This window comes from Anopheles bellator, chromosome 2 (genome assembly GCF_943735745.2).
Source record: "Anopheles bellator chromosome 2, idAnoBellAS_SP24_06.2, whole genome shotgun sequence".
Lineage (NCBI taxonomy): Eukaryota > Metazoa > Arthropoda > Insecta > Diptera > Culicidae > Anopheles > Anopheles bellator.
The window spans coordinates 36298945-36312604 of record NC_071286.1 but is presented as its reverse complement, the minus strand read 5'-3'; the positions used below and the strand labels follow the sequence as shown (position 1 = coordinate 36312604).

The 13660-nt window shown below is 47.8% G+C and overlaps 1 protein-coding gene across 1 annotated transcript in view; it reads left to right on the top strand.

Moving 5' to 3' along the window:
• Positions 1-801: 801 nt before the first annotated feature.
• LOC131211327 (hornerin) overlaps positions 802-13660 on the top strand; it is a 31463-nt gene continuing 18604 nt past the window's right edge. The window contains exons 1-2 of the mRNA XM_058204750.1: positions 802-821; positions 1483-1573. Of these exons, the coding sequence (XP_058060733.1) occupies positions 802-821; positions 1483-1573 (111 nt within the window). The remainder of the gene's footprint in view (positions 822-1482; positions 1574-13660) is intronic.

Here is a 13660-nt window from a genome sequence, read left to right as displayed (position 1 = left end):
ACGGGGCCGAACGGCGGAAATCAGCGGGTGCAGAACGGAAGTCAATTGCGGGTTCTTTGCAAGCGGCCGCGGGTGGACTGCGAAAGCGCACGGTGACCTTTGGTGAAGGTGTGGTGTTAGTCTAAAAAAAACGAGTGCTGTGAAAGAAATGTGGCAATGCCGATATCCGCAATTGCCGATACATTGGTGTGCGTGCGTGTCTTGAAAAGGTTCGAAAGTGCGTGCGGCGTCGGCGGCGGCGGCACCGTTGTTTGGCTATTTTAGGGTTTACTCTGCGCCGAAGAACGTGTTGTATCCAGTGAGTGCGTGCGCTCTGCAGTTGTATACGTGTACCGAAAAGGCCCGGCCCTTGCGAGTGTGTGCGGTTCGGCAGCGCGGTGCGTCGAATGAATGTGTCATGATGTTTTTTCGTGCCGTCGAGATGTTGTGTGATAACAAATAGTTCTTCACAAGAAAGCCAGCTCTTCGCTGGCATTGTTTTTGCCGCATTCACCGTGCCGAAATCGTGGTCGAAAAAAAAAGTTCAAGAAAAGCCGCACCCTCCCGTCTCTGGCTGCCGGAAGAGGAAGGTGGTTGTGAAATTGCCCAACCCCCAACCGTCGGTCGTTGGTGGGGGCGGTAGGTGGAACCCGTCTGGAGCGGGACCGGAAGGAAAATTAAGGAAAGGTGAAAGTGAGTTTGGTTCGTAAGAACACGGCACGAGCGCGCGGCGGCGGCGGTGGCGGTGCTGTCGCAAGAAGTTTTCAACGCGGCGCGTAAGGGGCAGCATAAAAGAAAGGAGAAACAGCAACGTAGTACAAAATGTCAACATCGTCGGAAAGGTGTGTACGATTTGCGGTGCGATATTTCACAACTCCTCTTTTGCGCCCAGGTTCCCACCGCCACTACCATCACCCCGGCTGGGAAGGAGCAGCGTCGGAACATCGGTCACCTGTATGGCTGAAGCGGTCAGCGGAATATGGCTCACATTTCCGTGTCCACTTTCCGGTCTGTTTCAGCCCTCCCCATCCGCGTAGGCTGTCAAAATCGATACGAACCGTGTTTATGATTTGCTACGAGAGCCGAGCACACAGTGGGCTGTGCGCTTGCGATGACAGCCAGCAGCAGGAGCATAAACAACAGCATAAAAGCGGCTCGTCTCGGCTCTCCAGCGGTGGTGTCATATGTTTTCTTTTGTGATTCCATCCATCCGCATCTGTTGGTTTAGCGGGGCATCCTCTTCATGGCCACCCTGCGTCACACCGTTAGGCCCTTACCGTTGGGCGTGACGAGACATTTTTATTTGTTCTTCATTGCCTTGACAAAGGCAAAAGAAAAGTAATTTTTGCTTTGCCCGAAGTACCAGCCGGTGTACCTAGAAATCGATCGCCTTGTCTCCAAGCGCTTGCTGCTGCCCGCTAGTCTTGATTTTGTTCTTTTCCGTTTTGTTTGCATTGTTTCTTTCTCGCTGACCGCATTTTCGTTTTTTCTCCCCTGGCACAGGGTGGAATGGGTGGAAATCATCGAGCCCAGGACGAAGGAGCATATGTACGCCAATCTAACCACGGGCGAATGTGTGTGGGATCCGCCAGAGGTAAGGCATCGATACCGTTTGGTGAAACTTCACCATCTAAATGTCACTAATTTTTCATCGGAATGTCCAGGAGTTTATTATTTCATTTGGACATTCAAATTTATCAACATCTTCGCTTTCTCTGATAGCGGCTTTATATATTAAAGTGTTGTTCTGGTAATGAAGTAGATTGCAAGAATTGCACCTTTGCTTCTTTTCAAATATTCCACGAAAATTTCTTATTCAAGAGGGGCTTGACTAGCAACCACATATCTTATTGAACGTTCTTAGAATAATTCAGTTTTGGCACAAAATCGGTGGAATGCCACGAATTCCCGAACGATGGGTTCTATTTTCAAACTTAGGGAGGCCACCGACACATGAAAACACGAAAATATAATTAAACCGGCCAGCGGCGACGATAGGTTTTGCGGCAACTAATGGTTAAAGAGGTCATTAGTCTTGAAACGTTTCCTTGCATCTTTCTGTTCGGCGAAATCGATGAAGCTATGCGGTGGGAACGGTTCCATCGATACTTGCATCATAAAATTGAAAACGAGACTGTTCTGGCGAACAGCTGGTTTACGTAGGGCACAGGCAACCCGTTTCTGTGTGGCCCCCAAAACAACGACCAAAGATTGATCGGCGCTCTCATAATGCTCGCGAAGGAGCTCGCGAAAACGAAACCTGCATTAATAGTCGTTCTACATTAAAATGGTCGCGGCGGTGCGTTGTCTTATTTTTGTATGCTTCTTCAGCAGTCGACAATCATATACGAAGGGGTAACGTAGGAGAGAGACAGAGAAGGACCAGAATGGCAAGTTTTTTTTTAAATGACGTTGATGATGGACCATCACCGACGAGACGACCAAGAAGCGCAGCCTCCGAGAGGAATGCGTCGAAAGTGAAATTTTCGAAAAGCGAAAATATGTGGCGAACTCCTTTGGGCGTGGGTATTTGACAGGTTTCCGCGGCTCTCGCGAACGGCGATCATTGGGCGCGTGCCAAACACCATAATGCTCTTCGGTTACTGCTGGCGCAAACTAATGGGCTGATCATGCGTCGGGTTTATGAATGTGGCTGTGATGATGTGGAACCACAAAAGTTGCAGTACTCCAACGGCGGATCGTGTAAATTTGCCAACATTTTCGTTGGCAAAGTTTCGTTACGCAAAGTTCAAGCGGAAGCGAAAACATTTCCTGGAGGGCAGATTATGTAGTGACTGTGACGACGTCTCGAGACTGTCTGTGGTGGCGCCTTCTCCAATGCTGGAGGCTCTGGAGGAGCAGCATAATGAGTTTCGTTTTCAGCGAGAAAGAACGAACGTAATTGATCGCGAACACGCGATCACAACGCGTGGTGCGGTAGCCCTTCTTCAATAACGAAAATGAAAGTAACCCAGGAGTAACGCTTATGGAAGTAAAAGATTGGAGTTTAATCTTTTAAGAACGATCGATCAATCCACCCCGATTGTTGTTCGCTGGCACACCCTGCACGTGTATTCCTATAGGCTGACGTACGACCTAAACGTTCACCGGGGATGTTTAAAGGAGCTCCGCGAAACTAGGCTACACAAGGAGCCAGAAGTTTGTTGGAGTATTATGCATTTGACAGCTGTCTTGGGCATCCTCGGGCGTCTTTTGCAATCCACGGCGGCGACCGAACCCCCCACCGTACAGGGGCGAGAGTTATTGTTACGTTTCACTTTTATTGCCCATTTCTTTGGCCTGCATGCATGTGTGTGTGTTGGAGTGTTTTTTGTGTTCCGTTGTTGTGTCTGGAGCAGCAATAGCGCGGGGGTAAAAATAATAAAACGTCTGGTCTGCAACTGACTGACGTCGGTGACCATCGTTGCCCTCCCTCGGACTGCGCTTGCTTACGCCGCATGCACAAGCTGCCGCTCTTTCACCGACTTTCGCCTTAGCCCCACCGACAGGCGGACGATTTCCATTTCTTCTCGAAAGATCTCGTCCCGTCGGTACGGCCCGTTCCGCAATGTTCTTGTACAACACGGGCACCCGGGTGTGCAACATGGGAAAGTGCGCTATTCCGATTCGACATTAGTTACAAAAAACGTGAATTCATTCGTGGGAAAGTGTGTTCACTAGCCAATTGCCGTTGTAAGTTGTCCTCGGCCGACCCGACCAGAGATCAACGAAACGTAAAAAAAAAACATGCGCGATTCGTTCGTAAAGATGTTTTCCAAAAGTGTGGAGCAAAGAAATAACCATTAGCAGCGAGGTTGAAGATGCTACGTACCAGCGACGGCTTGAGGTCACAAACGGACAAAACTCCCCGTCCAGGGACCTTCGCCGTCTAACGCGCGCTAAACCACGCTTTGATGGTTCCGTCAAAACCCAGCGTAAGCGGATTGTGCAGAGTTGCTGTCGCCAGCTCGCTCGCGGACGGAGTACGTGAGTTATTATTACTTTGGTTCATTTTTTTCTTTCCCTTTTATTTTCAATTTTCCGACCAACCGCGGTGCATCCGGTGGGGTGCGGTGGCGCCCGTTGAATGCAGCAGGGTCAACTCATCGCCACCGTGGCCACAAACCACCGGTCGCTGAATGAAAAACATTGAAAAACATTGAAAAAAAAAACAATATTTATATCTTGAAGCGTTAGATGGACAACACATAAGCCGGTGGGGAGGCATGTGATGGCGAAGCCGCGCGGCACGAATGTGTGAATGGCCGTGACGGCTCGTCGGTTGGCCCCCGCTGGATTTGCGCTTGTTTGTTTGTGGCCGCCCGACAATCGAAAGTGACCGCGACGAACGCGAATCGCTCCTGACCGTGTGGTTGCTTCAACCGTTGCCGTCCGGCGCGTGCTTAACTATTTTTCCAGCGCACTAACTGCCTCTCCCTGTGCCCACCGATGCCGGAAAAATGGCCCAAAGTGGGAAGTAAAATCCTCCCCACACAACAACCACGGTGGCGCAGTGGGAAAATCGATTATTTTCGATACAGCGCGCCTATCTGCTTCCTGGCACCGGCCGCTAGGGCGGAAGAACCAGCGAGAGCACGCGAGTCCGCGATCGACACGGAAGTACGATTCGATAAATTTTGTTCCAAATATCTTCCTACATTCCGTCAAGCCACGTCAGTTCTATAATTCCCTCACGATCGCATTTACCCGCCAGCGATTAAGCCAATCGACGGCGGCATTTTATTACCCAGTCGCGGTGGCCCAGGGCCGCATACGCGTTCAAGTCAGTCAGGCAGTACCAAAACTAAAAAATCGGTCCACAAAAAGCGCTACCACACGACCACGCGGCGGTCGCCGAAGGAAGTGGTTCGTTAAAATGGTTAGAAAGGCTAGAGACGCACGATCGAATGGAATGGGAAAAGGAAAAATAAAGCCAAAACCATGGCCCGTGAGACGTGGACGATTGCACTTCACTGCTCACGCTGAACACTGCTAATCGACATATCCGTCCACCCGGATTCCGGGTGATGGGTCTTCTTCGGTGCCCTCCGATGACCGACCCCACTCGTCCAACTGTGACAGACCCCCAATTCCAACTCACGTTGCCGTGCACTATTACCAACTGACATTACCGTTGGACGCTTCTTACGCTCTTATTTTAGATCTAATCATTGGTTGGATGGCCCAGCACTTCGATCTCGGCAAAAATGGCCAGTTTTTCCTACTTGCGTTGGGAGTTTGTTTCAGTTTTCTACTAATAAATCGAATATGTGACATTTTAGTACAATACGTGCCCAATGTGTACTATTATTAGCTATTCGCTACGGCAATCGTGTTTGATACCGGATGATCGCCTTTTTATATGCATCGATCTTCTTTATTGAAACTAACTGGCAAAGATCGTTCCACGCGAAGTACAGTGTAGCTTTGCTCGATTAATATGACGTACGATGCTCTGGAAAGTGATCGGCTGAAAATCGTCAAAGATCTGCACCAATAATTAAAAGCAAATTACCTAAGTGAAAAGATTAGTTGGAAGACTCCTGTGTAGTTCATAGCATTCCATTCGTCTTAATTATTAGTGTGCTAGCAACGTTTTTTAGTTCGGGTTTCAGCCAAATTTCATTACAAGCTTGGTGCGTTATTTGTTTAAGGATTCTGCCTAGAATTAAACATACGGTTGGCTGCCGACTACTTTTTAAAAACTCGTACGATTTGATCGATGCACGGCTTGACGTCAAAGTCTTACTACTGTAACTAAAACCAAACGGGAAACAGTATTATAGTGGTGTGGTGCATCTCGATTTTTTTTTGTTTCACGAGGAAGATTTTGCATTACATTTTCGTGATCAATTCGTGATCCTATCGTTGAGATAGGAGCCGTAACGAAGAATGTGCTTTAGGTTATTCTTAAAAAGAAATGTTCGCACAGTTTCAAAAATTGGAACAGATTTAGTCATAGGTGTGTATTGCATAGAGTAGGGAGACCTTTAAGGGTGATGAATTCCCGATACGTTTTGACCACTCTGATGACATGATACTGTAAAAAAACTAAAACGAACTTTTATGATATGACTGAACATCTCGAGACTGTATGAAAAATGTCGAGAGCAGCGATGGTGATGTGTGGTTTCAAGTATCTTGCTTCCATCTCTACGCTCGCTCAGCATAATGGGACCTCAATCGCTGGGTCGCGTACTGGGTCATTTCTACGGCATTATTTAGCACCATTTACCGAAGCCAGCACCCGTTTTTCGGGTCCGCCGCGGCAATCAATGTTGCACAAGCCTCCCGGGGGGCGGTCACAGTGGAGGTGAGATTTCTATTTCTCCACCCGGCAATGGCCGGCACGGCCCATCAATGATGGCCACTTCCTTACCGACCTTCGAAACAATTTATTGCTCTTCGCGCTGTGTTTATTCTTCGGTGCGGGGGGGCCCCCGGTTCAATGCGCAAGAAATCGATGTGCACTTTGATGCTGCTGCATTGAGTGTCGGACAACGGTACATCTTCAAACCCGAAATGATGCCAGCCGCCTGTTCGTTTATGATACTGAGAGAGGGCAATGGCAGCGTTTTTTTTTGTTTCGTTTGTCTTCTTCTCGTTTCTGGTCCAGCATCAGGAAGTGGTGGGTATAATAAGCACCACCGGAGTCTGCCCATTAACCGGATCGTACTGATTATATGAGGAGGCCGCATTGGGGGTTGCAGGTCTCACCCCCCAGGCCAGTCGGTGGGTTCCGTTTTCTATCACCTTCTATCGATCTTGCACTTTTAGTGTGTCCCTTGAACGGTGTTCACTTTCCAACGCCGATACGCGTGAGGTCGATCTTTGGCACCGTCCGTACACGAGAGAGACACACGTGCGTTCCGGTGTTCGGTTCGAGCATATAATTATCACCTTTTGAGCTGCCTCCACCCAGAAAACCCATTACCGTCTGGTTAGCAACAACAATGTGGCTCCGGCTTTTTCCGGCGATGCTTTCTTAAACGTGTAAATAAAACCACGCCCGTGGAGCGGAGTGAAGAAAATGTATGAATTTTCCTCTTTATTTTTTTTGCAATCCTCAAGAAGTGCTGCATCCTTCCGTTCGCCCCGGGGTGTGCGCCCGAAGTGCCCCACGATGAACGAGCAATTTCCGATGAAAGGAGAAAAGGCCACTGACGACCAAAATACGCGCATACTTGAACAAGCCCCCAAGAGAAGGAAAAAACGAAACATTACAACGGAGCATAATCACTTGATTGTATAGCGAAAGAGGAAAAAATGCGGTCACCTACCATCGCCGGAGCATCGGAGCCGTGTGCGGATTGGGGTGCTACTGCCCAAAAACCACCCCGAAACGGGCTTCCAATGAGGGCTCTCCGGGGCTTCGGCTTCGACCTGTTCGGTAAGAAGGAGCCGTGCATTAATTGATTGTTGTTATTAACGGCCTCCCGATACCGATTGCTGCCGATGGTGGTGCTGGTGCTGCGTGCCACATTAGGAGCCCCCGACGATTGTTTGCCAAACCGACCGCGAAAGGGGTGCGCACGACGTGATTGTTTTGGCCTCAAATTCGCTGGAAAATATCGGTCCGTCGGGAGAGGTGTGGTTCTTCGGGTGCTCCAACGTGCTGCTCTGATCACGTCGAAAGCTCCAAAGAAATTGAGTGACGTCTTTGGCGCACACTGCTGCCACTGGGGTTAGTTTGGGTTAGTAAATCGGCTGTTGGCCTGATATGGCATGGACCTTTTTTTAAACATGCATCCGTTTGTCGAGATAAAACATCGTGTCCTGTTCGTGAATCTTCAACCGTTGTGAACAGAGTCTGATCAGAGTAATTTGCAAATTCATGCAGCAACCTCAACGAGGTTTAGGTCGATCAATTTATTTTCTATTTGCTTGTTAATATGAGTTATTACGTTAGTTATTAGAGTTATTACGGAGCTTGGTTCTTTCTGATCTGTTGCTTACGATGACGCCACACACTAATTGAAGATAACAAGGATTTTTTCACCCATGTTTGGGAAAGCGGACCTGGTTCTTTTTTGGCATGGTTAAGTTTGACATATGACTTAATGTTTACCTTTTCTTTCAAAATGATTGATTAGCTCATAGAAAATTTTATTCGTACACTGTAATGTGTTGAAATTAGGCAACGTTTAAATACTTAAATACTAAAATAATTCAAACAACCTTTCCACGCTAACCGGTGAAAGTCTGCTCGAAGGAGGTAGGAGTTTATCGGTTGGACTAGCGAAAGAAAACTACACTAAACTCTGATTTTAATGTTATACCTCATCGTAAATACCTGAATGACCATTCCTAGACATTTTTCTACAAAAAAAAACCGTTCCATTGATCGGTTTACTCGAAATGAATTTCTCAAAATGAGAACTTTTTCTCCGACCATTCATGTTATCAAATTGGTTATTTTTTCTGATGCCAGTTCTAGAGCATATTTTTTATATGCGTGCGCGTGGTCCGCCGGAGATAGTTTCAAAGAAAAAAAAGCAAACGGCTTTTCGGCCACGCCACGTCGGCCAGAAGTGGAAATGTAAATGAGCCCCGAAAGTTGGTGCGCCGCCGGCAGCCTCGGGAGAGTCGTTGCGGAAGTTTTCCAATCGTATCGATTCCATCACCTGGTCCCCTACTGCAACGGAAGCTTCCGCGGAGAGAGAGAGAGAGAGAGTCGCTCGAGTGTGTCCTAACACACGTGGTGTAAAACCGAGAAAAATGGGCCGCAGACCGGGGGCGCAGATGTCAAGGACACACGGGTCTCCTAGCGCCGGTCGGTGCCAAGACTAACAGTTCCGATGGCCATCCACCGTCCCGCGCACACCGTTCATCATCCGCCACCATATTTGGTTGGACAGCAATAATGTCGAGCCGAGGCGAGAAGAAATTGGCGGTGAAATTTTGCTGCATTATGCTCGGTACTACTGTACAGCTGGGCGACCCGGGCATTTCTTCGTTATAACGTTGCGGACATAATCTGGCGGATGCGCGTCTGACGGTGGGCTGTGTGAGCTTTCGTGTCTGCTGCAGATCGTCTCGTTTAGAGACACGGCAGCGGAGCGAGATTGGCCTTGCCTCTGTCGCGTGTCCTTGTTCCGCCGGATGCGGGCCTCGTTTTCGTGCTAAATCATTCCAGGTCGGTGCTCCCTTATAGTGCTGGTGTCCCCGTCCGGGTGGAATGTATGTGCGGATTACAGCCCTAGTCACTGACATTTACTCCCAGCTTTCGCCGAAAATCCAGTGGAAAACTTAATTGCGCCGGATTAGTAATTCTCGCTCTTTGGAGAATTCTTGGAGACTCCTGGACCAGCCTTGCTGATGGACACGTGGACTGCTACGGTTTAAGCTCGCTCGCTGTCGCTGGTTAATGAGCGTAAAATGAATGACCGGGACTCTGTTTTTCCTGTGGCCCCCGGACGGCCACGGACGGTCAGCTCCGCGTACGATCGGTGTCTGTCTGCGACCTCCTGGCCAGATGGTGCTGGCGGCGATGCTGATTCAACAATTCCCCCGTGGCTCGAAGATGTGTTCTGTTCCTTCGCTGCCAGCCTGCCACCATATGGTGTGCGTTGTTTGTGTTCCTTCCAAACACTCGCCACTTGCGCGCCCGACCATGTGTGAGGCAACCGTATAAATAACTTTCGCTACTCCGAAAGCCGAATGTCCGAAACACGGTGTAGCGCAGCGCAAACGGGTTTTGTGTGTACAGCCCAGATTTGGACAGAGTTTTGGTTGTTGCACGCTTGGTTTCCTTCTGGTGACCACAAGAACACACATTGCTCCTCCTGAACAGATTTTCGCCTTGCGATGATTCATTCACGTACAAATCCTGCGCTGTTGGCTCCATTCGCTGATAGAAAATGATATTTACAAGAATCGGTATGGTGGTGGCCATTTGAGCTAATTCGCCAATGCGAATTAAATTTCCGTTGCCCGAGAGAGCGATTATTTTGCGGATTATGGCGGATAACATTTTTGCATCCTCGCTCTGGGGGCATGATGCACGCAACCAGCTAGGTCGCGCGGAGGCCGGCCAGACGAATGTCTCATTTAGCGCCTGAATGATTAGTTTAAATTTCCATTTCATCGTAACGCTCCCGTTTAGATTAAGCGGCATGATGCCTACCATTCTGGCGCGAAAGGCTATCTAGGTTCGTGAGTGTGCACACTCAACAAATAAGCTGCTGGCAGGATGGTTCCGGCCGGATAGGTCACAGTGGTTCGCATAGGTTCTGAGTGAGGACCATGATGTGAGAAGAATGTGGATGATGAGAGCTGTTGATACCAAATTGGTGAATTTATGAATAAAGTAACGGATTCAGAGCGGCGGCATCCCACGCCAGTCTGTTTGTGGCCATCGGTCTAATTTAAATTGATCTAAAGTATCCTGTTCGTTGGTTTTGCACACTGCAAAACGCACAATGGCCACCGATTTGAGTTGAACTATTTTAGTATCTTAGCAAAGCGAAAATCGGTGATAATTGTTTTAAGCGATCACCCCCCCCCCCCCCCCCCCCCAATTTCTTGACTGCCCGTTGCTTTTCACATTTAAGTTTCGCTCGATCAGTTGATCTGTGTTTTACTTGCTGTCTGATTTACTGCATTCATCTCCATTGGAGGCATTCATATTTAGGTAGATTATGAGGTGTTACAAATTTTAAAATAACTGTCAACTCGGTTTTATTCGCACGGTGCGCGGTTCATGCCACCGATTGTGTCTACATTGTGTCAAACAAGTGTCACACGCAACGCAGAGATCGCTTATTGCGGTTGATCAATAGCTTTCCCGAGCGACCCGGTGCCTGTCGTCTCTGCTCCGTTCGCGCGGGGTACGTATCTGGTTTGTAAATTGCCCATCAACCACATTTACTAAATGCCATTTCCATTCCAGGGACACTCCGTCGACGTCGACGACTGTCGATCATTTTCCCTAGCCCACGAACCGACCTAGGCATCGGTTTCCATAAAAGTCCACCCGGCTCTCGGGGCACCAGGAGACGATGTCGGGGAACCGGCGGGAACGAATGGCTAATGGAATGGAGCGCTCGCCGTGATGAACGCAAATGAACCACCGAATGACCGCGCTCCATCATTGCCGTTTATAATTGGAGCAAATTCATCATGCACATGCGGGGGGCACCGTGGGTGGTGGGTGGGTGGGTGGTACATGAATCAGCATGATGTTGGTTGCCGCCCGGCGGTGCAGTGGAGGTCATGCGCTAGAAAGACGCGGGAAGGCTATTGACCAAAGATGGACAAGATGCGACCGCGATGGCCGTTTTGCCAACATCGACGCTATTGCGTGTGTGCGTGCGTGCATGTTTGTGTTGATGCCTCGTCCGGTTTGTTCAACTTTCTTCTCCCCGCCTCGGGGTTTGCATGTGCAGCCCGCGGACTCTCAAGGCGTTCGAAAAGCGATGATCTCCGATGGCTCCAATGATAGTCTTTAGCGAATACAACCTTCGATCATGTCATCGGACCGATGCCCTTGGCATGTTAGACCACCAGACCGGACCGGACGGGGTCGGTACAGATGATAAGAGGCCCTCGGCGTGTTCTGCCGAGCTGACATGAGAAAGAACTCGCCCGCGGTGCCATGGCCGGAAATTAGTTACAAACTTACCCAACTTGCCCCAGGCGGCTTGTTGCGCCAATTTACTTCCGAAACAGATCTAATGCAATGATTACACGGGACACGGGTTTCCGTCCCGCCAGAGAGGGCAGTGTAGCATAAATTTAATCGCCGACAACCACGTTGCAGTCGTGGCACCGCTGACCGGTTTCTCCTTCGGCTATCGGGCGGTGATAAGAAAGTGAAAGTGATAGCGAAATGATCAACGTGCTCTGCAGAGCAGCGGGCAACGGCAAGACATTCCACCGTTACAGGCGGTTCATTCTTTTTCCTGCACAGCACGGGCTAGGAGGCTAATGAGCGGCCCAAACCTGTTCCTAATTCAATCGTCTCTTGGCAAACGGTTTATTACATTTACGGGGTGGGCACGTTCGGCGTTCGGCGTATGCACAATAAAATGCGAGCCGCTACCATTAACGTTGAGTGGCAGCTATCATAACGTGTGTACGGTAACTTGTGGCTGATAACATTTTATTGGGGAAATCATATGGCGCATAGTTTGCCAAATTGATGATAGCACAACATTCCAGTGTGCAATTTTATAAGTCTTTAATATCTACGTCCGCTACTGGCAGTGTGTAAATATTGTTGTTTTCTCCTCCGGATATCAGTTGGATATCGTTTGGTCAATTAGAAGTTACACTGAAGTTTCTGTTCAGGCACACGACCCACTATAACCTCGAACAAATACGTTTATTGTGTGGTAAGAAAATCAATCTGAATTTGAAGTAATTATTCGATGATGATGAGTCTGGATTCTCCTGCAGAAATCGAAGTGATCAACGAATGTAAAAATGTTCTCCTCTATCAAAGATGAACATTTATACAGGGTGAGCCACGAAAGATTCTTTTTCCCATTTGGTTTTAAAAAAAACGGCTTGAACATTTATTTGAAAGGTTGATTCATCAAATTTATGTAAAAAATACAATTTTGGTTGCAGAAAATTGGGAAATATGAAAAACTTATTTCCAAAGTGGTAGGTACGTCATCAACTCATTCGTCAAAAGCACATTTTATTTAAGCTCATTTCCACCGTTGGCTATGTTAATGATAGATGATTGGTTCTTTGTCGAAATTGAAGCTGAGATCTTGGAAGGCATTTGGTTTCAACAAGAACGGCACGACGTGCCATGCAGTGACAGCCACATTCGACATTTATGTTACGTGAACAAATCAGCAACTATTGACAACCTCAAGATCAAAATTCACATTGCCATTGCCGAGTTAGGACCACAGATAATCGAAAATAATATACTCGGGTCGATCGAATGAGCTACTGCTAAGCCAGCCATGGTGGACATTTGCCCAACATTGTTTTTCATAAAAATTTAAAGAATCAAACTTTCAAATAAATGTTCAAGCATCGAAAAACAATAAGCTATTTTTTCATAACCGAAGGAAAAAGAGAGTCTTTCGTGGCTGTGGCTCACCCTGTAGAAGAGAGAGCCGCAGTGGGTTATTTCGATCCTTGATTCACTCTGATGATATTTACTTAATGTACACCTGATTAAAACATACATGTGATTCAAAACATGGGATCCACTTGTTGATACTGTTCTCTTACGTTAGTCTATAGTCTATATAACAATGTAAGCAAGTGTCGTTTAGATAAATTGATGTAAATCTTAAATAAATCTTCGATACATCTTAGATAAATTGGTGGCAGCTTAGTCAAAAGATCTGGAAGAAGTTTATCGAAAATATTTGATGCAAGCATCGCCATAGGGATCGGCTTCCCACGAATTATGGTTGGAATGTGCACAACTTTTTGGTATACGCTCACTGAAGTTTGTTAACAAAAAACAGCTCTTATTTACGATGTGTACGTTTTCCACAAAATGGTATCCAATGGCCGATAGCTTCGTTTATTGGAGTGGCCCGAATGGTGGCATAGTTTTATTTTCCCACCGTTTTGTTCAACCCATTCAATTGTGGGTCTTTATTACTTTGAAACCTATGCTGTTGTGTTAGCGTCCTAAACGCCCTCACCCCTCCAGTGTGTGCGAAGCGCTGCCAAGAGCGATGTTTTCGGTGGTTTTGTTTACCAT